Source organism: Hoplias malabaricus, chromosome 2 (assembly GCF_029633855.1).
Source record: "Hoplias malabaricus isolate fHopMal1 chromosome 2, fHopMal1.hap1, whole genome shotgun sequence".
NCBI classification, from domain to species: Eukaryota; Metazoa; Chordata; class Actinopteri; order Characiformes; family Erythrinidae; genus Hoplias; species Hoplias malabaricus.
Genome location: NC_089801.1, coordinates 28,347,074 through 28,372,572, shown reverse-complemented (window position 1 = coordinate 28,372,572; position 25,499 = coordinate 28,347,074). Strand labels below are relative to the sequence as shown.

The following is a 25,499-nucleotide window of genomic DNA, read 5'->3' as shown; positions in this document are numbered from 1 at the left end:
ATTAACTTTTAAAAATTAATTTATGGCAGAGAGGTATGTGTAGGATGTTGTAACGTGTTGTAAAAATATTTCTCTACAAATTATTTAAAATGACTGCACAAAAATTAAGAAATCTCTATTACAAAATATCTTAGCTTTGCCATCAATGACACTGACTTCAGCAGGTTTTCTGTTTCACCTGGCTATTTACTGGTGTAATCCTATTATACGGCACAAACAAACATCATTTAGACCACCATGGTCCCCTAACTCTTAGCATCACACTGAGGTGGGTGATCAAGAGGAATATACAACAGCTTGACAGCAAATAACAATATGTAGTACCATTAATATAACACAAATAATACAACAAATGCCAATTGCAGACACATATATATTAAATGAATGCAAAAGAGAATATTGGGGCGGCACAGTGGTGCAGCAGGTAGTGTCGTAGTTACACAGCTCCAGGGTCCTTGATGTTGTGGGTTCGAGTCCCACTCCAGGTGACTGTCTGTGAGGAGTTTGGTGTGTTCTCCCTGTGTCCGCATGGGTTTCCTCCCACAGTCCAAAAACACATGTTGGTAGGTGGACACTACCTGCTGCGATTAAAGTGGTTGTTTTTGCATTAAAGGAATCATGAGACCTATTGCCACCACCATAAAGAAATTGGAATCATTTATAACAAATACATCAGTGAATTAAAGTATTCTAAGTTTGATAGGATTTCCATTTAAATGCATGTTCACATGATCTGACCATATTACTGAATTCAAGTTCATTTACGAGGACTAAAATGTTAGAGGCTTTCAGCTGAAATGTCATTGGTTCAATCTCCTGGACGAGCAGAAAACTGGGGTTAGGGAGGGAAGGATAAGAGATTTATTTTTCCTCAACATGCATCGCTCCCTCCTCTAACTGCTCCCTAGGAATTGTAGCTGGCTGGTGTAACACTAGTAGTGTGTGCTCTCACTGTTCAGTGTTTGAATTCTCTGCCATGGATGTGTAGACAGTAGAGCCTCAGTTTGTTTGTAGTGCTGTGTCATTACAATAAAACATCTAAAATTTTAAAAAATCTTTATAAAAGTTAAGTGGTTAAGCTCTATTACAGCCAGAAAGCCATATCTGAGCAATATCTAAATCCGTGCTTAAAACCCCTTTGTTTATGTAGTGTCATATTAAACTGAGTGGGCTCCTCACATCGCTGCGTTCACTCCCATATAAGGAGATTTCCTCATAGATTTGTTACATGCTGTACTCTGCAATAAAACACCAGAGAACACTCCTATATAAGACTACACATGCACAAATCAAGATGGGATTCAGTGTTAGCTGTGCTTTTGGCTCTGAAAGTCCAGTCAACTCTGAGAAATAATATCAGATCAGTTACATACAACTATATAACCAAAAGCTTGAGACCCACTCACCCAGTGTTTCTTTTGCAATCAGTGGTATCACTAGGAAATGTTACATTCTTTCCTGTACTAGAGGTTGGGACATTCATTTTCTTCAACTGCCGTGTCCTGTTCAAGGTTGTGATTGGTCAAAAACCAATTTGGAATCACTAGACACAGGGCATCACTTACTCAGACCTATGGACAATTGAAGAGCCAACACATGTACCAGCATGTTGTACCATGGGAGGAAACCCACACAGACACGGGGAGAACACACCAAGCTCCTTACAGACCGTGACCCGAGGCGTGGTTTGAACCCATAATCCCAGGACTCAGGAGCTGTGGGACAGCAACACTACACAGCCACCACCCTGCACTGTTGAATATTATTGTTGTAAAGATTTGATGGAATTCATTCACAAGAGCATTAGTTCTGGATCTGAACACTTCTCCAACTCATTCCAAATGTAGCTCTTTAATACAGAGAGGGCTGTTTCACTGTTCTACAGCCCAGGGATTTTTCAACCCTCTAGCCTACAGATGGCTTTCGGCATGGTGACCTTGGTTTTAAACGTGCTGCTGCAGAGCTTCCCGTTCTCTTGGCCATGGTGTGTGTGTGTGCACGCACAGTTAAAATTATAGAGTTTAAAGACATGCTGAATACTGGTTCATTTGCAGAGGACACACTTTCAAGTCAACTCTTTAATGAACCCAGACAACATTCCTCCAGAGAAAAAAAATGTCTTCAATGGCATCACATTTAAAAAGCCCTAATTTTTTAGAAGTAGTATAATTACAGAAGCAAAATTCATAGAAGCTCGAGTGTATTAGTTAACTGGCTTGTAGTGGGGACACACTTTTTTTTTTTTTTTTGTGTGGGATGCTAATTTGGCTTTAATGCATACATTGTAGTCTGTACCTTTATAGATTTTTGGAAGTGATTTTTTTTCAACTCAGGATTTGTCTTGTTGAGTTCTAAGCTGTCTCAATCTTACAGACATATTAGTGGTATTTACTCTTTATTTTATGCTTTTTAGGTCATTGTCACTATTTGCTTCCATGGCTGTTTACCTTCTGCTATTGTTTCAAACCTGACAACCCAGGGTATGGAAATGGTATTAGGGATTGGGTAGTAGGCAAGATCACAGGCCAAAAATAAATAAATAAATAAACTAACCCCCGGAACAGACACTCTTCAAAGTATATATTGACTGCAACACTACTGTCATAAATGCCAGTGCTTCCGTTTAACATGTTTCCTTAATCTCAGATGACCCACCCTGGCCATTTTATATTTTAGTACAGTAAATATATTACAAATTGCTCCTTAAATATAAAAAACTCAAAGTCAGAATGGTTCAGTGTGGGTGAAAGGTGATAAATGTGCAGAACATTGTTGGAAATTCACTCTAAGGTATTCCCCTGAGTGTCATTTGATCTTATGGTCAGCTTACCATTTCAAATGTAGTGTACTAGAGTACAGTGTGTAAATATTTACATTAATAAGATAAGATAATATTTATTTACAAACTGCCCCAGGTGTATGTAAATATTTGCATACACACTGAGTTCAATGCACTTTTGTGTCTCGTCAGCCTGGGACAAAGAGTCTCACTTTTTTGTAAATGTGGAAAAGCTCTGGTTGTCTGCTCTGTTCAGACAGCACCAGAAATCATGAAATTCTCCACGTCGCAACAGATATAGAGTTCCAAACACCACAAAGCGTTTTCCAAGTAATAGGTTCATTAAATTGATAGAGCGTATAATAAACATATGTATGCAGCATATGGAGGATCAATCAAGGTAGACAAGTTACCCTCTGTAAAATTGAAAGCTCATACATTTACAGAAGGAAACATTTGCTATACTTCAATATTAAGTAATTTATTAATTAAAAATAGTATGAAAATAAAATTGCAGATTTCTTTAGGCAGACAGAATATTAGGTAGGTGGTTTTAATGTTGTGGCTAATCCATGTGTATGTATGTGTTCTGTCAGGATGGGCTTGACATAAATGTTTGCAAGCTTTAATAATTTCATTAAGTTCAGGATCGCATTGTGTCTACAGCTTGCCCGGAATCACTGCACTTACAGGAACACACCCTGGACGGGGCGCCAGTCCATCACAAGGCACCATTCACTCACACATTTGGAAACATTTGAATAGCCAAACCATGTACTATGTTTTTAAACAGTGGTAGGAAAGTGGAGTACCCAGAGGAAACGTACAGACACTGGGAAAACACACCTAACTCCTCGCACCCATCACCCATTTCTATTGGTCTATTCATCATGAATGTTTCACACAATCTAAAGGACAGATGCTGTGTTGATATAGTACAAATGATGTAGTAAACTAAAAATCGGCAAAAAATTGAGATAAATGTTTTAATTGGACAGTGGCAATATAATAAATGTTGGTTGATTTTTGTGAAAAAGTTTAAAATTTTAGATACTACAAGAAAAATCATTCAAATATATATATATATATCTTTAAATGGACAAATATGAAGACACAGCTTTCATTGAACAGAGACTAGAGGCAAGACCTGTAGTTTCTAGGCAGTTCATCTGGATTCTTTTATGGCTACTTGAATAAGGAATTTTGGTAGGTGTCAGCCATTTTTGGCAGGATTCATAAACTATATTTTTGTAAACATTTGAAATATTAAGTGCAACACGTAAAAATCCAAAGGAGGTAAATATTTCACAACACTCCACGTTGTTTAACCTGTAATTTAAATCACGAGGTCTCTTTTATACCTGATAGAACAGTGTCATTCCCAACTGTGAAACACACAGACAAAATAAAGTGTTTTATTATTAGGTGAAGTCAAGGATAATGGGGTTAAAAAGGAGAAGCAACAACCTTTAGTGCATGTATGTAATATTCCAATTACGATTTGTAACACTCTCAAAGACCACACAAGTGTATTTTAACATGACCAGCTCAAGGTGGTAAACCTCTTGACCATGTAATATGCATTTTCTTCTAAATCCCTAACTGAATTGGAGGTGATCTCATTTTTTAAATGGACCATGGAAGTATGCCAATAATGTAACATCTGGAACTGTCACTTCGAGTAGTTATCAGAATACCTCCATGATCAAGCTCAAAGGCTCTTCCACATGCAAAACATCCTTCCTGCCTCAATTCTCTACCTCTTCAGCATTAGTTCCATTTGGCCATAGAGCTGGCTTTCAGTTCATTTGGCCTCATTTTTCTTGAGCTTCTATTCTATAAAATAATTTTCTTGCATCCATGTGTTTCCCAAGACTAAGATCTGTTCTGTGTTAACCACATCTACCCAAATTTGTACAGGTCTGACACAGACTCCTCCAACTGCTAGTTCTAAATTACAAAACATTAACCTTCCTTAATATCCTTAGCGTTTGAACCTGGACAAACTGACTGTTAGAAACCATTAAGGAAACCACATACCAAAGATCAGTTTTGTCACCTTCAGAAACTTGCAAAAAAAAAATCATATAGACGTTACTGTCACTCTTGAAATTAATCACAAAAAAAAAAACCCAAAAAACTTGTTCACAACTAGAGTTCTCTGTAGTCTGGGTCAAATCTCCCAAGATTAAAAAGTAACAAATCAAGTCAGTTTGTAGGAGCAGCTGAATTACATTGTGCTGAACAGAATGGCTGATGTGTAGTAGATGGAAATGTTACGTTGTCAATAACGAGATGTAAGGGTTCTGCAAGAAAATGAACATTTTAGGAATTGAGAATCAAATATCAGTCTGAGCGTATGAAACTCTGTCAAGTATGGTCTGAGGATTCATATTTGAATGGCAGCAAAGGGTGAAGAGTCATTTGCCATTTGCGACTGCAAAGTTGTGCTAGTAGTCCACTGTTCATTTATGTTCTGAAATTCGTAATTTTTATTCTTCGTCGTTCTTCAGGGATGTTTGATCAATTTTTTGGAGTGTTTGGAATCCTTATGGTCAAACAAAATGTTGGTACTTGGTGAAGATCTAGTCCAAAATCCAAGATTAGATTTTAACAGTCCTCAAGACACATGAATGAATTAATGAAATGTGTAAGTTCATCTTGCCCACAGCCACAATTTGAGAACACTCATACGGTATTGGCATTTGCCCATTGTGTGTTAAGTATAGGATGTAAATTGAGTCGGTTATTTTGTAGTATTCATGTCCATGCAGGAAAAAAGTCCATAAGGGTGCAAAAGATGTTTGGTTCATTGTAAGGTAAATGCATTTTGTGCCCAGTCACCAATTCTGTATTTTCTTTGTTTTTACATAAATTCCTTTGACACTAGTTAAAGTGTTAATAAACTTAATTTTTAATCTCACTTAAGATGATGTCCTCTTCAAATACACTTGGGAATATCACCATTGGGGAGAGAGAGAGAGAGAGACACAGTCATTTAATCATGGTCGGGAGTTGTCAAGGTCCAATAAATGTTGTGTATAGAGGTTGTGGAGTGGTTGCAGTCCTTTGAAGGCAGAACAGTCGTTGGGCTTGGTGTGCTTTATGGTCAGATGTTGATAAAAAGGTGCCCTTCTCAAATGAAGGTTGAGTCGAGGGCACTGCTGTCATGAGCACTACGAGCTCGTGCTTCGAACAGCTGCTTAATCAGAGCGGATTTCTCCTGCTCCAGCTGGGTAATGCGCTCACTCTTCTCTGTCACCTCCTGAGGCACCAGAGAGAACACAAGAGAGATGTTAGTTATGTTTAGATACAGCATTTTTCACTCCCATCTAAATGTGTAATGTCAATTTATAAACCCCATTTCCAGATATGTTGGGGAACTGGGTTTAATATTAATGAAACTGAGTGCAATGATGTGCAAATCATTTAAAACCTGTATTGGAAAACAGCACAATCCAGAGAAATTTCTATATGCAAAGTTCAACAGCCAGCATCCATAATGGTATGGGGGTACATTAGTGCACATAACATGGGTGACTTGCACATCTGTGATGGCACCGTTAATGCTGAACAATATATACAGGTTTGGAGCTGCCCTCTAGACCTTCTCTTATTCAGGGAATGCATTGCTTATTTCAGCAAGAAATGGCCAAAACACATTCTGTAGGATTACAACAGCACAGCTCCTTATTCAAAGAGTGGGTGCAAAATTAGTCCAGATCTGTTACCCATTGCAAATAACTGGTGTTTTATGAAAAGAAAAACACTATAACAGAGACCCTGAGCTGTTGAGCAGCAGAAATACTTTAACAAGCAAAAATAGGACATTTTATATTTACCATTGGCCTCCTCAGTTCCCAAAACAATTTTTTTAACCTCATGTTAGTTGCACTTTCAAACAAACAAAATGATACTAATAAATATGTTTACTCTATTTTCTACACACTGATGTGTACCTGTGTGAGAAGGCGATTCTGGTCCTTCAGTCTCTGGATGGCCTGTGGAGGGGCTGGGACAAGCTGGACACTCGGGGAGATGGAAGAAGTTTGTGAGCTTGGAGATGGAAATGACTGAGACAAAGGAAAAAAAAACAGGGATAAAGAGATTATGTTCTTTTTCTAAATTAGTCTTGATAAATGGCACAGTTATATTCACTGCATATTTAAAAGAAGCACTTTTTGGCCAAATATGGGCAGCTTAATGTGGAAAAGACTTATTTTCCCATGCACAGACATCTTTTTTACTATGAATTTGGGAGCTATATTTTAGGTATGCATTCCGTCTGGGAAAAAGAGAGCCATTATTGCATAACCATCCAGAAATGACTTCCTCATTAGTAACATCTTCATCCACCATTTAAGAGAAAACCAGTCATTCGTCCAACTGTCTATTGTTGGCCTTGCCAAAATCTAATATGTTGTGAACACAGTCAGAGAGTGTTAGACATAAAGACGTGATAGACTAACCATTCCAGAGCATGATATCAGATCGTTAAGACAGCGGTTGACTTCCTGCAGTTTGGGTAAAAGGACATTCAGACGACTTTGACTGGATTCTGTCAGAAAATCCTAGTAACACAAAGAGAAACACATAAGCAACAAATAAAGAATTGTCTAGAAGTATGAACATTCAGGAGTACACTGTACATATAAACACATTAAATATACACTGAGCAACCTTAACATTGCATCCTTGTTTCTACTATCATTGGCAATTTTATCAGATCCGCTGACTACATAGTTGTTAATTGTACAAACATAACTTCCAAAAATGTTGTTTGAGAATATCACAAATTATAGATATTAAAATTGAAAATAAATCAAAAATGATCTATTATAATAGTTAAATTCTTTTACATGAAAATGCCATTTTAACAGGGGTACTGACTTTATATCTACTGTAATTGTGCTTTAATATTAATCATTCTTTGACCATGTTTTTTGCTACACAGCTTATATAGTTGCTGTTTAAACAAAACTTTGTATCTCTACTATTAGTATATCTCTACTATCTGTCCTTTATATTGTGAGAAAATGTGATGAGGAACAGACCAAAAGAAGCCTTTAAAAATGTTGGAATAACATTACAAGTGTATCTCAACAAACTGGAATATCATCAAGAAGTAAATTTATTTCAGTAATTCAAATCACAAAGTGAAACTTTCATATTATATAGATTCATTAAAAACAGAGTGATCAATTTCAAGCCTTTATTTCTTTTGTTGATGATTATGGCTTACAGCCAATAAAAACCCAAAAGTCATTCTCTCGGAAAATTTGAATTTTATAGAAGACCAATTTTAAAAATGATTTTTAAAACAGAAATGTTGGCCTACTGAAAAGTATGTACAGTATATGCACTCAATACTTGGTCGGGGCTTGTATTACTCCATTAGTGCAGCTATGAGCCTGCTACGCTGCTGAGGTGTTTTTGGAAGCCCAGGTTGCTTTTGATAGCGGCCTTCAGTTCGTCTACACTGTGTTTCATCTTCCTCTTGACAATACCTCATAGATAATCTATGGGGTTTAGATCAGGTGAGTTAAGTCAGGCATTGGTACAGTTTAAGTAAAAGCCCTGCTGGAAAATGAAATCGGCATCTCCATAAAGCTTGTCAGCAGTGGGAAGCATGAAGTGCTCTAAAATTTCCTGGTAGATGGCTGCGCTGACTTTGGACTTGATATAACACACTGGCCCAACACCAGCAGATGACATGGCTCCCCAGACCATCACTGATTGTGGAATCTTCATACTAGACCTCAAGCACTCTTCTGCCAATTGTAGCCCATGTCCTGGATACATCTATGTGTGTTGGCTCTGGACGAACTGTCTCCAGCAGCAGTCCATGCCCATTTTTGAATGGCCTTTTCTTGACAGTCCTTTCAAGGCTGTGGTTATCCCTGTTGCTTGTTACTTTTCCTACCACAGCTTTTCCTTCCACTCACCTTTCCATTAATTTGCTTGGATATAGAGCAGGAGGGTGTCAATAACTGCCTTCTGGACATCTGTCAAGTCGGTGGTCTTCCCCATGATTGTGTAGTCTACTGAACCATTTTAAAAGGAACCATTTTTAAAGAAACCTTTGCAGGTGTTTTGTGTTGATTATTCTGCCTTTCTGTGATAATTAATTTTGGGTTTTCATTGTCTGTAATCCATAATCATTAACATTAAAAGAAATAAACACCTGAAATAGATCATTCTGTTTGTAATGAATCTATATAATATATACGAGTTTCACTTTTTGAACTAAATTACAGAAAATAATTTTTTTTGATGATATTCTAATATATATTCTTGAGATACACCTGTATTTTACATTGACTTATACTGAAACTCCAGAGTACACACTTCTGCACACTGTAATTCACAATTAATGTTTAATCACACTTTTGAACTATTATAAAAAAAAAAGTGGCCGGTGCAAATGTTATGTAAAACAGAACTGAACACTACAATTGTATAATGCCAAGGTTTTTTTTCCTGTAGAGTATGTATTAACATATTTTCACTTAGAAAAATATACAAACATGTCATTTGACCAGGGCTCAGAATATCTGCAGATGAGAGTATGCATATACTATACTCACAGTGCAGTGGCCACTCTGTCCAACCAGCCTCTGTCTTTCAGTGACATTGTGAATTTGGCTCTGGTACCAGTCTCTGGCCCTGTCCACTACATCCAACCCAGCCAAGAGAGAGTCCTTCTCCTGCTCAAGCTCCTTCATCTGCTTCAGCTGTGGGTGACAGCAGCACAGAATCAAGTATTTCATTAATCTGGTAAAGTTGCGGTACCTGAACTCTCCCTAAAATGAAATCAAAGCAGAATGTACAGGGTGACACCCGTTTATTTCTTTGACATGCTACATGACCACCTTCCCATTGGAAAAACTTGCCTTGACCCAGTATGGCGGCATTCAAGATGGTGGCCTTATTCTGGACATAGCTTTAAAGATAGACCCCCACACCCATGAATACTTGTTGGGGTATTCAGATAAATGGGTGTCCTGCTACTTTTGACTCACCCTATATTAATAACATAGGTGTATTTTAATTTGTACTTATTTTTCTTATTATGAAAGATGGGATACACCAATTTAGAAATTATGGACTAGTGTCAATATCCAGTACTGTTTATGTACAAATCTGCTGAGGCCAATATCAATGGCACTGCAAATACACAAACATTGATAATATCTTTTTGATTAACATTACACAGAAATGTAACATTTCAGTAGTTCTACTTCCAGGGACAAATACAACAAATATCTGTTTAAAATACATGTTTTTTTTTTTCAAACCATTTAAATATAGTCCTGATATCACTGCCCGTGCAAGTTTGCACAACGGCTTTCAAGCAGAGCTGGGTGATTTGGCCAAAATGTTATCACTATAAGCTTTTCTATATTGATCAATCTCTATATTTATCACAATATTAACATTATGTCACACTGTGATAAAGGAAAGACATCCTTCTAAAAATGTAGACTGAATACACCAAATGTTCAGCATACATCTACATTTACATTTCTTACCACAAAAAAGTAATGATATCTATGTCTTGTGACAATGAAACATTCTTAAGTGCATTACCACCTCAAGCATTTAAAGAAGTAGAAAGAGTAAAAAGATTAAAAAGAAGATTTAAAAATAATAATAAATTAACACTTCCAAGTGCTGAACTGTAAGCATATTGTACTTAATCCATTAGAAGTCTTAGAACAGTGGGAAACAATGTTTTCAGTTCGCATGTTCATTCATTCATTGTCTGTTACCACTTATCCAGTTCAGGGTCACGGTGGGTCGGGAGCCTACCCAGAATCACTGGGCGCAAAGTGAGAACAGTTCTGCATTTGGCATGGTTTATATATTGGCTGTGTTTATTTAAGAGAAACTATGAACATATTAAATTTATATATATATATATATAGCATGAGTATACACGCCTGCAACATGCAGCTGGCTGTGCTAACTGGGAACTGTATGTTTATACAAAAAAAAAAAAAAAAAATATATATATATATATATATATATATATATATATATATATATATATATATATATATATATATAAATATATACATACACACACACACACATTAATAATATTCAATGATTATTCAATGTCACTTTGATTATTGTAAGGGCATAACTCATGAGTACAGCCAAGGAATCTATGTCTGAATATCACACAGAGATCTTTTAACCAGAGACATGTTAAGTCTGGCTGTGTTTTGCAAATGCATACTAAATGAAGGTGCTAATTTCTTATTTGAATGGGTGTCCCATGAAGAGGAGGGACACTATAAAAGCAGAAAAGAGAGAGAGAGAGAGAGACAAACACAAACTAAAGAAAGGGGTGTGGGGAGGGTTTTTTTTGTAGTTGGAATGAGGCATGTTCCAAAGTGTCAGGCTGTGTGTTTGTGTGGTGGGCCACAGAGAGGGTAAATCCTCTTTGAAAAGAATGAACAGGGGGGGGCAGTAATTCAGGCAACAGTGCAGCCAATACTGATGCAGGGAACATGAGCCAAACACAGAGTTAAAGTGACACTGCATGGTAGACAATGACATCACCTGACAGACAATGACATCACCTGACAGTATTGGGACTGAAGCGACACTGGCTCCAGTTATTAAGGCAGCTAGAATAAAAAAGCCCTTGAGTGCTAGTGCTACTTGAAAATAAAAGTACTTGAGGCGGTGAACGTGCTATATAAACATTCACAATGTGTTTTTAGTCTAGACTAAACTGTCAGAGTAGTAGCAGAAAGAAGAAACATATGTGTTATTGGGTTTTGGTCAAATCCAACCACTTTTGCTACTGCAGTGAAGAATAATACTGTGCAAATCATCCACAATACAGTCTGGCACATTATAGGTTAATAATCAACATGCCAACAGACATTAAGCTGCAGGTTTAACCATTCCTTAGCAACCTGAACATGCACATTGACACCCAAATATAAAATCTAATTCAATTTGTGGTATTTTCTAAAATTATAGGAGAAATATACTGAATTTATATTAACCTTGATAATGATAATGTAACACAAGTTTAGACTGGACCCATCTGCTGTCCATACAATTACACCAAGGGATCTTACAAAGTAACTCTTTAGGCTTAAACTTTAACCAGACTGAAACCAGATTTTGAGAAATTAAACTTACATTTTAACAAGTATTTCAAAATCCTTTTCAAAATTTTAATGTATCCAGCAATCCAGCTCATCTATCACTGCTGCTAAAACTACAAAACATATAATACAATATTTCTGAGCAACGTGAATACATCTTTGTAAACATTATACAATTTAACTTACTTAAGCTAAGTAAACAGGCTTCCTTAAATATTCAGATTGGCTGAATATCTAATATATACAGTAAGAATGAGTTAACAACAATAACAGTGTGTGATATGTTCCGTAAACTTATAGGACTGAAACCAAACACTTATGGCAGCAAGGTTACTTAAGGTTGCCCAAGTTAGTTTTTACAATCCATCGTCAACACACTACGGTGCCCATCACTAACAGAAATCAGAATCTTTATTCTATACCTTATACTGCCAAACCCTTCTCTTCATCTTTCCGCCTCTTCCTCGCCCACTCCTTTGCTTATTCACTCACCCAGAAAAAAAAATGCAAGGCCTTGCTGGAGTAGAGGCTGCTGCTGAGAGGGATGAAGACAGTGGTGTAAGCTGCCCAGACAGCACTCCAGGCTGGACTGGCTGGTCCCAGCGGCTCCCTAGCTTCCAGGCCCCGGGGCCCAAGCCGGCTCACCACCATGGGGACAGGGACGGGGGAAAGGGGGAGGAGGGTAGCGGGGAATGGGGTGGGGGGGAGATGCTAGCAAGTTCCACTGGAAAGCTCCAGGAAGACACGAGTAGTGCGCAACAGGGAAAAGGAAAGACAGGGAGAGAAGCAAGCGTAGGGAATAGAGAGGGGGAGAGAGAGAGAGAGGGAGAGATAGGGGAAGGGAAAATTGAGAGAGAAAAGAATGAGTGTTGAGAGTAGGACAACAGAATGGTCAAGGGGAGGGATGAAATGCAGAGAGAGGGAGGGGACAGGGAGCTGGGAAAAACAGAGTGAAAAGAGGGGAGGGGTAGGCTATGTTTATGGAGAGTGCACAGTGCTGGCAGCCAATACTTCACACTCCAGGGTGGGTTATTTTGGGTCCAGTTTAACTAGAACATTCAGCCTACACCATCAAAGGAATAAGGTTTAATGACTTTATAAAACTTAAGCCCTTTTCGGGTGGGATTCGTTTTAGGTGGGGAGCTGGAGTAATGTCATTTTACCACAGAACGTCATGTTATATTCACACTGGATAATAAATAACGAAGATGGGTGTGGCTGCTCATTTCACATGTTGCTGTCAGAGAATCGTGCAGAGGAGTGCTACTGTAGATTTTAGACAGTCACAACTGTTTTGAGAACAGCCTATAAACCCTGCAAAAAATTCTTTGAGGGTTAGGTGCCTTGCTCAAATGCACTTCAGCCATGAATTAATTTCTTCTCACTGGTCCCAGGAATTGAACCGGTGACCCTCCAGCCTCAAGCTCACTTCTGTAACTTCAAGGCCACAGCTGTCCCCCAAAGGTGGTGGAGATGCTAAGGATTGAACCTGGGACCTCATACATGCGAAACATGCACTCTACCACTGAGCTACATCCCCCTGGGGTTATAACCTGGGTTATTTTTACTGCTCGTATTACAGTGGGTAAAAGGCTCAGGAATCTTCACTTAAAAGGCAACATCTACAAATGTAGGGAAATGGGTATGTGTATATTATCACTTTGGTTAGCACTTTCGGTCTCTGTTTGCTTTCATGCAATTAGCGTTCTCCTGAATTTCTCCCGTCAGTTCCACCTACAACAAAAATAATTCAGTATTACTCACCTATGGAGCAGGAATAGAGAAATATCCACATCTCAGTTCATGCTTTCCAATGTATAGAGGTCTTCAAATACCCCAAGATGCCGTTCCTCTGCAGTGAGCAGAGAGAAAGCCTAGCATGCTGGGCTGAGACCTTTTTTTTTTTTTACCCCATTTACAGGTTCTGGTCTATGTAAACACATTACACCGGTAGATTACACATTATTCCTTTTACTGATAACAGTCTGGAGGTCTCTTGCTTCAATACAATGAGTGCATTTATATGCACTTAATAATCCAACTGGATTTTTGCAGTTTTCTGATCATTCATGTGGTCATCTAAATAGCATACTCTGACCTCTGAGATTGGAGTAAGGTCCAGAAATCAGTTTAAGAGATCCGTTTCAGAGAGATGGATTTTAGTTCTCAGTAGATGTATACTCACACCATTTTTCTTTTGGATTTCTCTCTTTGCACACATTAAAATGTAACCAGACACACATTTAGAAGTTCTCTCACCATTATGTATCTGAAATTTCATTAAGTACCAACAGCTTGGGTCTCTGTCGGTAGCAGAGGGACAGACACTGCGCCTAAGAACAGATGGCCGTTTAAAAAAAGCTTGTCTGTGCCTCAGCAGCAGTGTAGATAAAACAATAAGAAGCACTGCATAATATTATTAATCATAAAAAAAGAAGATCCAAATTTGCATGTAAAATGGGTGCATGTTAACAAAAAGCCACAGCTGAAATTTGTCATATATATCTGTGATACTATAGGCTGTTGCCAAGCAGAAATCAGATTATTGCTGGACTGGATTACTATCTGACTACCCAAGTGCATGTAAACACATTGATCAGATTACACACAAAATCTAATGATTTTATGCAGTTATCAGATAATTAAAAGCATGTAAACACACTCAGTGTTTACCTGCATGTTAAAAGAGTCAGTGTTTTTTAAAAATAAGCTGATGTGGCAAATTTTTGGACCATCTGAGACGAGCTCAGGCCCAAAGAACAGCAAACTGTGCTCATTTTGAAATACTATTCAGTCTATCTAGTTATATTTATCACAGTAGCAAATGTTTCTAATGCAATCCTGTCTGAGGGCTTGAAGGTTTTACCACCTCATTCGACAGTGGTGTCCAGCCTTGTGACAGGGCATCTGTCATCTGCCTTCACTTATTCACCATGATAGATTGACAGAGCCGGTGACAAAATTAGCTTTTATCCCAGAGACACACACACACCTTAAAAAAGGTGACATTCACTATTGTAATTAAAAAAATTAATGTTTTTCCTCACCATTCACTAGTTCTCCAGTCTGTTTGCGTGCTGGAGACCCGTCTGATGTGTTTACAAAGTCCCAGTGTTTGTAAATGAGTAAAAAAAAAAAAAAAACGGTCTCTGTCCAGTATGCTAGGCGCTCTCTTTTGTCTCTTGGGAGAGAAAAGGCATCTGTCGATATTTTTAAACAACGGAGAGAACTCCAAACATTCAAAAGCACACACTTGCTCTATTCCTCCTCCATGGGTGGGTAACATTGACTTATATTTGCTCTTGAGTTGGAAATGTCTCCAAATTCAGGAGACGGCTAATTGCATTACAGAAAGTGCCACAAAACTAAACAACTTGAGCTACTAATGAGTTTCTGTGGTAATTCAAAGAGTGAATTAAATTTACAGACAAGGTCAAAAGGTTTTTTTTTCTTCTGAAACATAATGTTCCACTTTAAAAAATGCAGAGATCCTAAACCTAAACAACCCAGAGAGAACTGCGCCCCCTGCTACTGTAGACATCTCCTTAAATAATGTATACAGTGACCTCATCACAAAACTGATCAAACAACCTTCTTCTTCCCCTAAAGCAAGAAGCCTCCATTCAATATATTTTAGTTATTTCCCTCCTATTACAAACTCATTGAACACAAGGAAATAGCTGATATGTTAAATAAGTCACAGGAAAAGTAAAAAAAGTTATACAGGACAAGGTACCTCCAGGATCGGTACTGACAAAAACTGCTACAGGAAACTACAGAGTTGAGATTCATTCTCTTGGGTATCATTCATGTCATTGAGACATTAACCTCCCATCAGACTGCAAGGTGCAATCTTTCTGCCTCTTCCCACTGTTGTCATCTTCCAACGTGAGCCTGACACCAGCTATATATCATGAAACAGTGATATCAAATGTGGTGAAATTAGATCATTCAATAATAGTTTTCTAGAAATAAACCCACTATGTGAGAAAATCTTGCGTCATTACAAGTCATGATCAAAATATATTTTCAAGAAGAATGTTTTATACATGGTATTCCGTATTAATTGCAAATTTCTTTTACTAACGTATAAAGCCCTGCATGGTTTCACTCCTGAATACCTGCGAGACCTCATCACACAGTATGTACCACCAAGATTACTCAGATCCCAAGGTGCCAGCTTGTTACTAGTTCCTAGAATTCATAAGAATTCAGTGGGGGAAGCTGTCTCCTACAAAGCCCCTCAGCTCTGGAACAATCTTCCAGCCTGTGTTCGGGACGTAGACACAGTCACTATCTTTACATTTAGGCTCAAAACCCACTTGGTCTGTTCCACTTTTGGCAACTAATATCTTCTTCAAGTTTAAGGTTATTGTTTCAGGAACTCATGGACATGGGGAATCATGGTAAACTCGAATGATGTGCTCTGCAATGCTGTGCTTCTACTGCATTCAACCAAACTAATTGCTTCTCTTTACTGAGAAAATGGCTGCCCATTGATAGAAGATTGAAAGTGTTCTCCTGTGGTCCACACCAAACCAGCTGCTCACCTCCATCTACTGCTGCTAGCCTCAGACCCCTCTCCATTACCCACCACCATCAATTACACTGAAGTAAAAATGAACTTGGATTTGCAACATTCAGACTGATTCTTCAAGTTATTGTGGCCCCATCACTCATGTATCCTAACAAACTGCCAATGACCAGTAATATCTTCTTTACTACTCTTTTCTGACGAAACCATTCTGACAATTTCCCCGAGACTACAGGGTCTACCTAACCTATTTACTGACTCTTGGATTTGCTGCTCCAGGATCCCAACCTGTTTGGTTTAAAACTGGCAAATCTATAAGACAACATGGATAGGAACATTTGTTAAATGCTTCCTAAATTTTTTATTTTCCTGTAAAAAGGAATGCAATCTGAAAACTACATTACACAAGTGAAATATAAGCCAAGCATCAGATACCTTGAACCAATGCAATAATATACATATAGCAATTTCTGACACTCCCAGAGGTGTTTAAGTTCTGTATTATAATAAAAGTTGCCCCAGCATTACAGAACATTGTATGTGCACATAAATTAATCCAGCATGCAGCCTAAATCAGTACTATTAGAGAAACCGCTGCAATGCAGTACATTATTTTAAGACAAATTTCTTAACCTTAATCATTTTCATAGCCTACAACCTTTGCAAATATAATTCAATCGGGAATACAAGTCCAAGTGGACCTGCTCTACATCTATACCAACTGCCACGTAAAAAAAGTATGAAATTGTATTATTATATATTTATATCATTCTTTATAACATACCATTCCATAGTCGACTCCGTTAGTGATCGTGTGTCGTCTCTGTTCCTCCCGGGTTCTCCCATGTCTTCTGGATGCTGTAAACCCTGTAGTCGTCTCACTCTGCGATCGTGGTAGGCCAGTGCTCTCACTCTGAGGACCTGAGGAAGGGAGAGAAAGAAAGAAATCCCTTAAAACTTATAATTTTTTAAAACTTTGTAAAGTATTAAGAATAGTATTCAGCCAATGTTATTTAGGAGAAAGGACATTGTTGATAGTATCTCCTTAGTTATATCATTCAGGGCCACAAGAGGGGGCTAATCTTGTCCTGAGCTCCATAAACAAGAAAAGCTTGTTGTAGGGAAAGTGAATCATTAGAGGTAAATCATATAAAGCAAACCCATATTTTATTGCAAAGTGTGAAACTAAACTTCACCATAAATGTCATTTCAATTGGTCATAAGATTATGGATCAACAAATATTTGTAACACTTTATAAATCAAGGTTCACTTTGTGGACTTTCATAACGAAATAACAATAAAGAAAAACAGCTTAATATAAAATTAAATAAAAAGTATATAGATTATATAGATTTTATGCTTAATACATTTAGCTAAATTTGGAGTTCAAAGACCAAATACATTCAAAAGGACAAAATATTTATGAAATCAGTGGAAAGAGGAATGTGAGGACACACCAGGGTGGAAAAAGAAAACAAAACACGAAGGACGTTATTTCAACTGTTGGGGAGTGAAAGAGAGCTGCTGTTTACTTTTGAGCTGAGGGAGGGAAAGTGAGCTCATTATGTCCTGGAAGGAATCTACTCAGAGATGTAGGAATTTTGACAGACTGGTATGTTCTGCACTTTCCAGCTGAACAGAGGACAGATATACACCTATCAGAATATATGTCTCAGAGTTGGATTTGAGTGGTGAGATTGAGAGGTCAAGGACTACAAAAGCTGTATGCATAAACTGCAAATCTAGGACCAAGACTAGGACGGTCAGTTTATATTGATGCATGGTGCTCTGCGCAGAAATTTACTGCATAACTCAACACTGATTGTATGAATAATCAAATTTTCACACAGATAGAGGCTAGAGTTAAACATTACAAAATAAACAAAGCAACAATGAAATATGACAGCAGCCTTGTTACTGATTAAGCTACCTTTTTAATCCATGTTCAGACTATATACAATCTCTCCATTAGAAACCATTCACCATTTTATTAGAATCTTCAAAGGATTCCCATGAACCCTTCTTTAGAAAATCACTGTGAATATACAACCTCCAAGGATTCACTACACATTCCTAACAATGTAAATGCTAATCCCAGACAAATGGTTTAACTTGTGTGAGTGTTGGGTGCGAGTGAGTATTCCAAAGTAACACCTCCACTTGAAAACAATTTAAAAAGGCTTTTAAAATGTTACAAAACAGAGGTAAGTCTTGGGGTGATGTTGTCACAATTCCTGTTAATCTCACAGTGGTAAGTATCATTTGAAGACATGCCCTGACATGCTCTACTGCCCAGCCCTTGTCTGTCCGTTCCTGTGAAACTGTAGCAGTATTAAATGTCTGTGTCAGTTCCAGTGAAGGAAGATATCTCTGGGAACATTGTAAGCAAAAGTATATCACATATCAGTAATTGCAGCCAACTAAAATAATTTATTCTCCATTATAAACAACAGAAGAGCTGAAATATTTGGGGAAAATAAATAATCATAATGACCTTGGCACAAGATTTCAACTGCAATTTAAATTCCATTTTTAAATAAACTGGTTTTTGTCTGCTGTATTATGTTGCCTTTATGAGAAGTTAGTGACTGTGAAGTCAGGGCAAATAGACGTTTGATTGCTTCATACTGGTCTAACTCATCTGTATGATGGCAGTTCACAAGCCGTGATAAACGCGTTAAAACTTACAACTTAATGCATATTAAAATAAATACATAACACATGCATGTGATTGATTCATTTTGGAATCTGGAGCTCCTACCAAACCACCAAGAAAAACAAAGCAATCTAGTCAGTTTTAATAGTGGAAATGTGATCAAATATGTCATTCGGATTTTGAACTACTTATACATAGTGTGCAGAGACTTTAGAATTACCTCGCAACAAACAACCAGGGCTGAGAATTTAGTGTACTGATATGGTGAAATTGAGAATGAGCAAAATAGAGAATCAGATGAAAATGACTAAAAATCTACTCCTTTCTACTCCTCACTCCTCAGCTCTTGCGCTGAACTCAGCAATGTCTCATTCTCATTTAAAGAAATTTGTGTTGAAATCATTCATTGAAGAGTTGTGTAATAATATATACTGTTAATAATATAAATAAATAAAATAGTATCTATATAACAATGTAATAAATAATATAATATAATTATATAAATGAAATGATAACTTTTCAGTCCTATTCACCACTGTTCTGTGTGATCCGAGTGTACATGCCGTCTTAAGTAAAAGTGCCAGTTAGCATACTGATGTGGTACATGGTACTGATTTGGTGAAATCAAGAATGAGCAATAAAGAGAACCAGATGAAATGGTTAAAAATCAGAGCTTCACTCCTCAGCTCTTACACAGAACTCAGTCATGGCTTCTTCTCATTTAAAGAAACAGGTGTTAAAATCTGTAATTCTGAACAGGGCAGTTTAGACAGGGGAATTGTGCTGCATTGTTTGATACTTATGTCATTTGTAAAACATTTTTTAAGTCACAGAGGTTTCCTTAATAAGCCAGAACTTAAAGGGAATGTCTACAATTTTGGGTACTCGCAGTTCTCTCTAGTTGTTTACATTCAGAAGCTAAGCGTCTTATGATAATGATAATGTGTAATTATTTGTCATTGTACAATGTACAACAAAATGTGTCTTCCGCATTTAACCCATCTGTGGTAGTGAGCACACACACACACACACACACACTAGTGCACTAGGGGCTGTAAACACACATCCAGAGCAGGGTGTAGTTGTGGGTTCAGTGCCTTGCTCAAGGTCTTGGGGATTGAACTGGCAATTTTCCGGTACTGAGCCCGGTCCTCTAACCATTAGGAAATAATATATGACTCAAGTTTAGTTTTGTAGCACTTTCTGTAATGCAGTTAGCCACTGAGACTGGAGACATTTCCACCTTAAGTGATTCGTAACTGCAAAAATAAGTCTATATTACCCACCTATGAAGCAGGAATAGAACGATATCCTCAATTCTGGTTCATGCTCTTAAATGTTTGGATTTCTCTCTATTGTCTAAAATACTCCAAATGCCTCTGCCATGAGCAGAGAGAGAGAGAGAGAGAGAGAGAGAGAGAGAGAGAGAGAGAGAAAGCAAAGCATACTGGACTGAGCCAGTTTGTCTTTTCATTTAAATTCTGCAAATTTTTTGATGAAGTTTTTTTTTTCTGCTGATTAACCGTAATGTTGCAATTTTTTGTATAATACTGAGGATTAATTCACAGCTGAGGCAACGTTTTTAAACAGGTCATGTCTCTTGTGCCAGGGTGATCTCTGAACTTTCAATGCCATATTGGACACAATCCCAAGCCCTGCCATGGACCACAGTTTCCACTAAATGCGAGGATGGGCAGTCTTCCACAGCTATTCAGACCTCAAGTACCAAGCATGCAGTAATCTGCACAAATCCAGGGCCTGAACTGATGGGAATTACATCACCCAGACCTGATCTGCTGCTTCTCTCCCTGCATGCCTGCCTGCCTATGATGTAAGTGCCAGGGTTCGCTGTTGCTGGGGACTGCCTCTGGCCATGTCACACTTACAGTTCCAGACATTTGTAGCGGAGAGGAACACAGAACAGGCAAAATAACAAAAAAGACTTTAGTGAGAACAAGACAAGTCCAAATCTTATCAGGGATTAAGGATTAGCCTCCGTCTCCCTCTAGGATGAAGTAAAGTTCTGAAACATAGCAAGTTAAATCCACGACCTTTCTCCAAACACATTTTGGTGTCCTCCAGTATGGCTGATCATTTTTAAAAACAGCTAATGCCATAGTCAGTGATTATACTGTTATTCTAGTTTAAATGTTATTACTTAGGAATCTAAACTCCTTTCTTTTCAAGAATCATATACAATACAGGTGTGAATTTCTAATGCAATGAGCTACACTGGCAGTTTAAAAACATAAATAATGTCACCACATAATGCAATTTTAGGATATTGTAATATACTGTCAATACTACTACTACTACTACTACTAATAATAATAATAATAATAGAATATTTATATAACAGTGTAATGTATAAAATTATGTATAGCTGTACACACTGTCTTAAGTAAAAGTGCCATCTGAAGAGCTTAGCATCTAATGGGTTAGCTAGTATCTTCCTATTGGTCAGCTTTTTGGCAGCGTGAGAGCCCTGTAGTCAGCAGGGCATTAATTCAGCTGGGGTCTGGAATGTTACTGTTCTAAAGCTGCTCTGCCTGTCAGACAGACACATGAACATCACATACCAAGCATTCACAAACTGTACATCATTCTTTATCATGGAATGAACTCAAAAACCTGGTGAAGTTCAATGTATGTTAACGTATACATTTCTTATATCTAATATACTTGAGACTTCTGAGAAATGTAAAGGCTAGATTATGCCAAGTGACTGCTAGAGGCCTGTTATTGTGATCTCAAGTACATACCCGGTTTTACATTACTGATAGACTGTGTGACATGTTGCTTCATGCAAATGCAATACAGGTTTTGAATTTTCTTATAGATAGGGTTGCATTCATAAATAAACTTCTCATCCAAAAAAATCAAAGTAACTCAATAGCTATAATAAATAGAAAGGTAAATCTCTTTTTGAAACATATATATGCTGTTTCCTTTTGCTGTGAAGTGCAGATTCTCTTATAATTTTAAGTCACACCCGACCAGCAACTGTAACATGGCTTTAATTTAATACAGTTAATGTCTGCAGCCAAGAAAAAAACCTGAATCCCACTTTGCATGATGGCCTGGAACACTCCTGTCTGCACTTGAAGGTATATTTAAAGTAGAAGAGTGTAACTATTTTTTTTTATCAATTTGATTTGATTCTTAGACTCTGTGTGGTAATACCACTTGCTTCACTGAACGTATTTGTCTGATCATAACAGCTTAAGCGACCTAGAAAAGAGACAAAGACAGCATCAAGCACAAACAAGCTCTTAAAATCTGTGCAAGTGTCACTAATTTCCACTGCAGGTGTTACACCTAATAGTTTCTTACTGATCTGGGCCAAGTTTCAACTGGGGCTTTCTTCTGATCAGAGATCAGGAGTGGTATATTACAAACTGGTCTCAGATCAGAGGAAACAAAAGCAACAAACAGTGTAGTCTTAGCAGCAGCAAAGATCTGACCTCCTACTAAGTAGCCTTATCCTATTACTAAGGATCACTAAGTGTATTCCAGTGACAACAGAGGAGACCATCTCCTTACCACAGGTTCTAAGTGAAAGTACCTGGCAGTAAAAAAAAATCTAGAACACCTTTGGGGGAAATGTTCCTGTCTATTACAGCAGTGTAAAAGTCAGAAAAATTATGTTTTACTCTGCTCCTTTCAGCTGGGCAGTGGAAAGACTCATGAATCACTGAATGTTTTTTTTCATTTCTGTTGAGTTATATTTACAGTTCTGGGTTAAAATGTTCCAATACCAAGAAAACAACACAAATGGATACATTAACTCTATTGGTGCACAGACGAACGTTAGACTGGGAGTGTTCAGAGTGCATTGATCGATGCTGCAGTTTTGCCAGCTTTGAAATTAAAATTGAAATCTGCATTATGCTGGGATTACACTGCCCATGTCTAATTTCAAATGGTGGAATAAAATCAAGTGTTTTGCAGTTTTGGCACATAAAATAAAATAAAATCAGTGCTCAAAATAAGTGTCTGGGTTTTTGTTTTATAAAGCCTAGGCAAATAACTATGACGAAGGAGACTATGGCTAAAATGTCGTCCTTAGATGTGACAGTTAGACGAGTCTTTTATAAGTCTTCTAGCATATGGTTAGAATTAGAATGACTTTAAATTATTCAAAGCTAGTAACAGTTTTTCAGTATTTTGTTTCTTGAACCCACATGAAATTAAATCCCTTCTGTTGTATCTGTAGCATCCTGCAATGAATATGAAACTCACCAGTCTCCTCTTTGTGAAAGAAATTTCATGAAACAGCCAAAAAAGCACTAAAAAAACTCCAATAACACAATGTGATTGATTTAAGTATAAACAATGCTGGATTAATGGACAAAGAATATGAATAAAAATGGGTTGAAATTACAGCAGAAACTGTAATTTTGAATCTGTTAGTGTCACTGTCAGTTGCTTACACCCCACAACACCCAAATAACTGTAACTGTAGAACCAGCCTGTGATTCACTATAATCGCAACTACAGGCCTAAATTTACCAGAATAACATAAGTCTGTGAACAAAGCTACTCACAGGGCTTCTGTGGGTACGAGGACTCGAGCGCCAGGGACTCTATGGACCGGACTCGTCCCTGTGGCTGTGGTGGTTTGTTGGTCGCTGCGGCGCGCTCCACGCTCCGGCCGCTGCGCTCGTATCCTCCGCTGCCGTACCTGAGGCTGCAGTGCGTGGAGGACTCTGCGCAGGAGGGTTTACTACAGGCGGGTTGGAGAGAGCCGCTGTCCTCGGCTCTGCTGCGGCTCTGTAGAGAGGAGGCGCGGCTGTGCGGGTGGATGTTGGCTCCGTTGCTCGGTCCGAGTGGCCGAACTTTTCCGTCGTAGGACCGCGTCGCCGCGCCTTTATATGAGTGCAGGACCTGAGGCTGCGCCGTGGAGCCATTCGGGTACGAGTGTGGGTTCGAGTGGTGCGCTTTGGTAGCATTTTCTGGGTTCAGCATGGAATACCGGAGCCCCGCCACGAAGCGCTCGAAGGTCAGGCAGCCGTGAGGAGGGCTCACCCGCCGGAGACTGTCCAGAACACTGCCCGGTAAGTCTTGTGTCTCTGCGCCTTGCCAGCGGCTCTCAATCTCGGAGATGTGCACGTAGCCCCGCCGGCCATCATCCAGGATGTCGAAGAGTGTCCGCAAACTGTGCAGAAAGGCTTTGGGTAAACCCTCCGTGGCGAATTCCGCTTCCTTCGGCTGCATGCTGAGTTTCAAACCGCCCGCTTTATTCTGAACCGAGTCCTTTCTGACAGTGGGCCCGCAAGAGTCCCGCAACCCGGTCCGTCTGCAGCTGGGGTCCGCGGTCAAAGCCATGGTGGTTAGCAGCTTTTCGGCGGATGTGTTAGTATAAAAACAAAGCTAGACCTTTTATTGCTGAGTTTAGAAAGAAAAAGACAATCTTGAAAATGCAGCTTAAACTCGGGTTAATTCAGAGGCAATGTTTGTTTACTAATCTCCTTCTCACTCGCCTGCATTCACCCTGTTGTAAATTCTCTCACTCTCTTCCCGCATAACTTTCCTTCTGCTCCACACTTTCTTTTGCCCCCCTCTCTCGCTCCGCCCTTTTGGAACGTTGCGCCGTTCCGTTCATCTGCGCTCTTATTGGTCGTGGAGAGATTCGCTTCATGCTGATTGGTTACAATCACTGCAACGCTGATTTTGAGTTGGAGTCCTTTATGTATTTGAATAGCAGTTAGCCAATAAACCTTCACGAATATGAGCCAGGTTTAGTATACATCCATAACTCCTCAGGAATGTGTTGCTAAACATAATATATATTTCAAAGGGGCCCCATTTTGAAGGGTCTAGTTGTGTAAAGAAAAACAAATGTTTAAACAGCACCACAATCATTCAAGTGTTGAAACAGGTTAATCAATATCAGCCCCCAGTAACGGTTGTGTAATCCGAGTAGATTTGAATCTAACACCCAGGCCCCAAACTGGCCACCTAGTGTGTTGAAAAGGGAACGATATCACCTATCAGTGAAGTATAACTTCTAATGATATAATATATAACCCCATCAGAAACTTCCCTTCAAATAAAAATCACTAAATTTAAAATATCAGAAGGAATACCTTTCACAGTGTCCAATTACAATTTGGATCTGGGTTTTTTTTCATAAGACAGAAAACACTGAGAAACAAATATGCACTCTGTGCCATGAGTATTTTCACTTTAAAACTAAAAAGGGCAGCTGACATTTTCAAAATAATGTCAGAAAACAAGAAACATCAGGAAAATGGAGGTAAAAATTAATAATTTATGGTTTATTGTGTTTGATGGTATTCCACAGTTAGAAACAATTTGCTTAAAATTCCTAGAAAACATGAAATTTGACCAAAGAATGTTAAAAGCTTTGTATGTAACTGAAGGTGTACAATTAC

At 38.3% G+C, this 25,499-nt stretch overlaps 1 protein-coding gene across 1 annotated transcript; it reads right to left on the bottom strand.

The window, feature by feature from the left end:
• Positions 1-3,787: 3,787 nt before the first annotated feature.
• Positions 3,788-24,625, bottom strand: sapcd2 (suppressor APC domain containing 2). The gene is made up of 6 exons (XM_066660157.1): positions 23,649-24,625; positions 17,229-17,365; positions 9,367-9,513; positions 7,249-7,350; positions 6,739-6,852; positions 3,788-6,044 (listed from the first exon to the last, which is right to left on the bottom strand). Exons 1-6 carry the CDS (start codon positions 24,427-24,429, stop codon positions 5,916-5,918), a joined length of 1,410 nt encoding a protein of 469 aa, XP_066516254.1. The 5' UTR covers positions 24,430-24,625; the 3' UTR covers positions 3,788-5,915.
• Between the last annotated feature and the right edge of the window lie 874 nt (positions 24,626-25,499).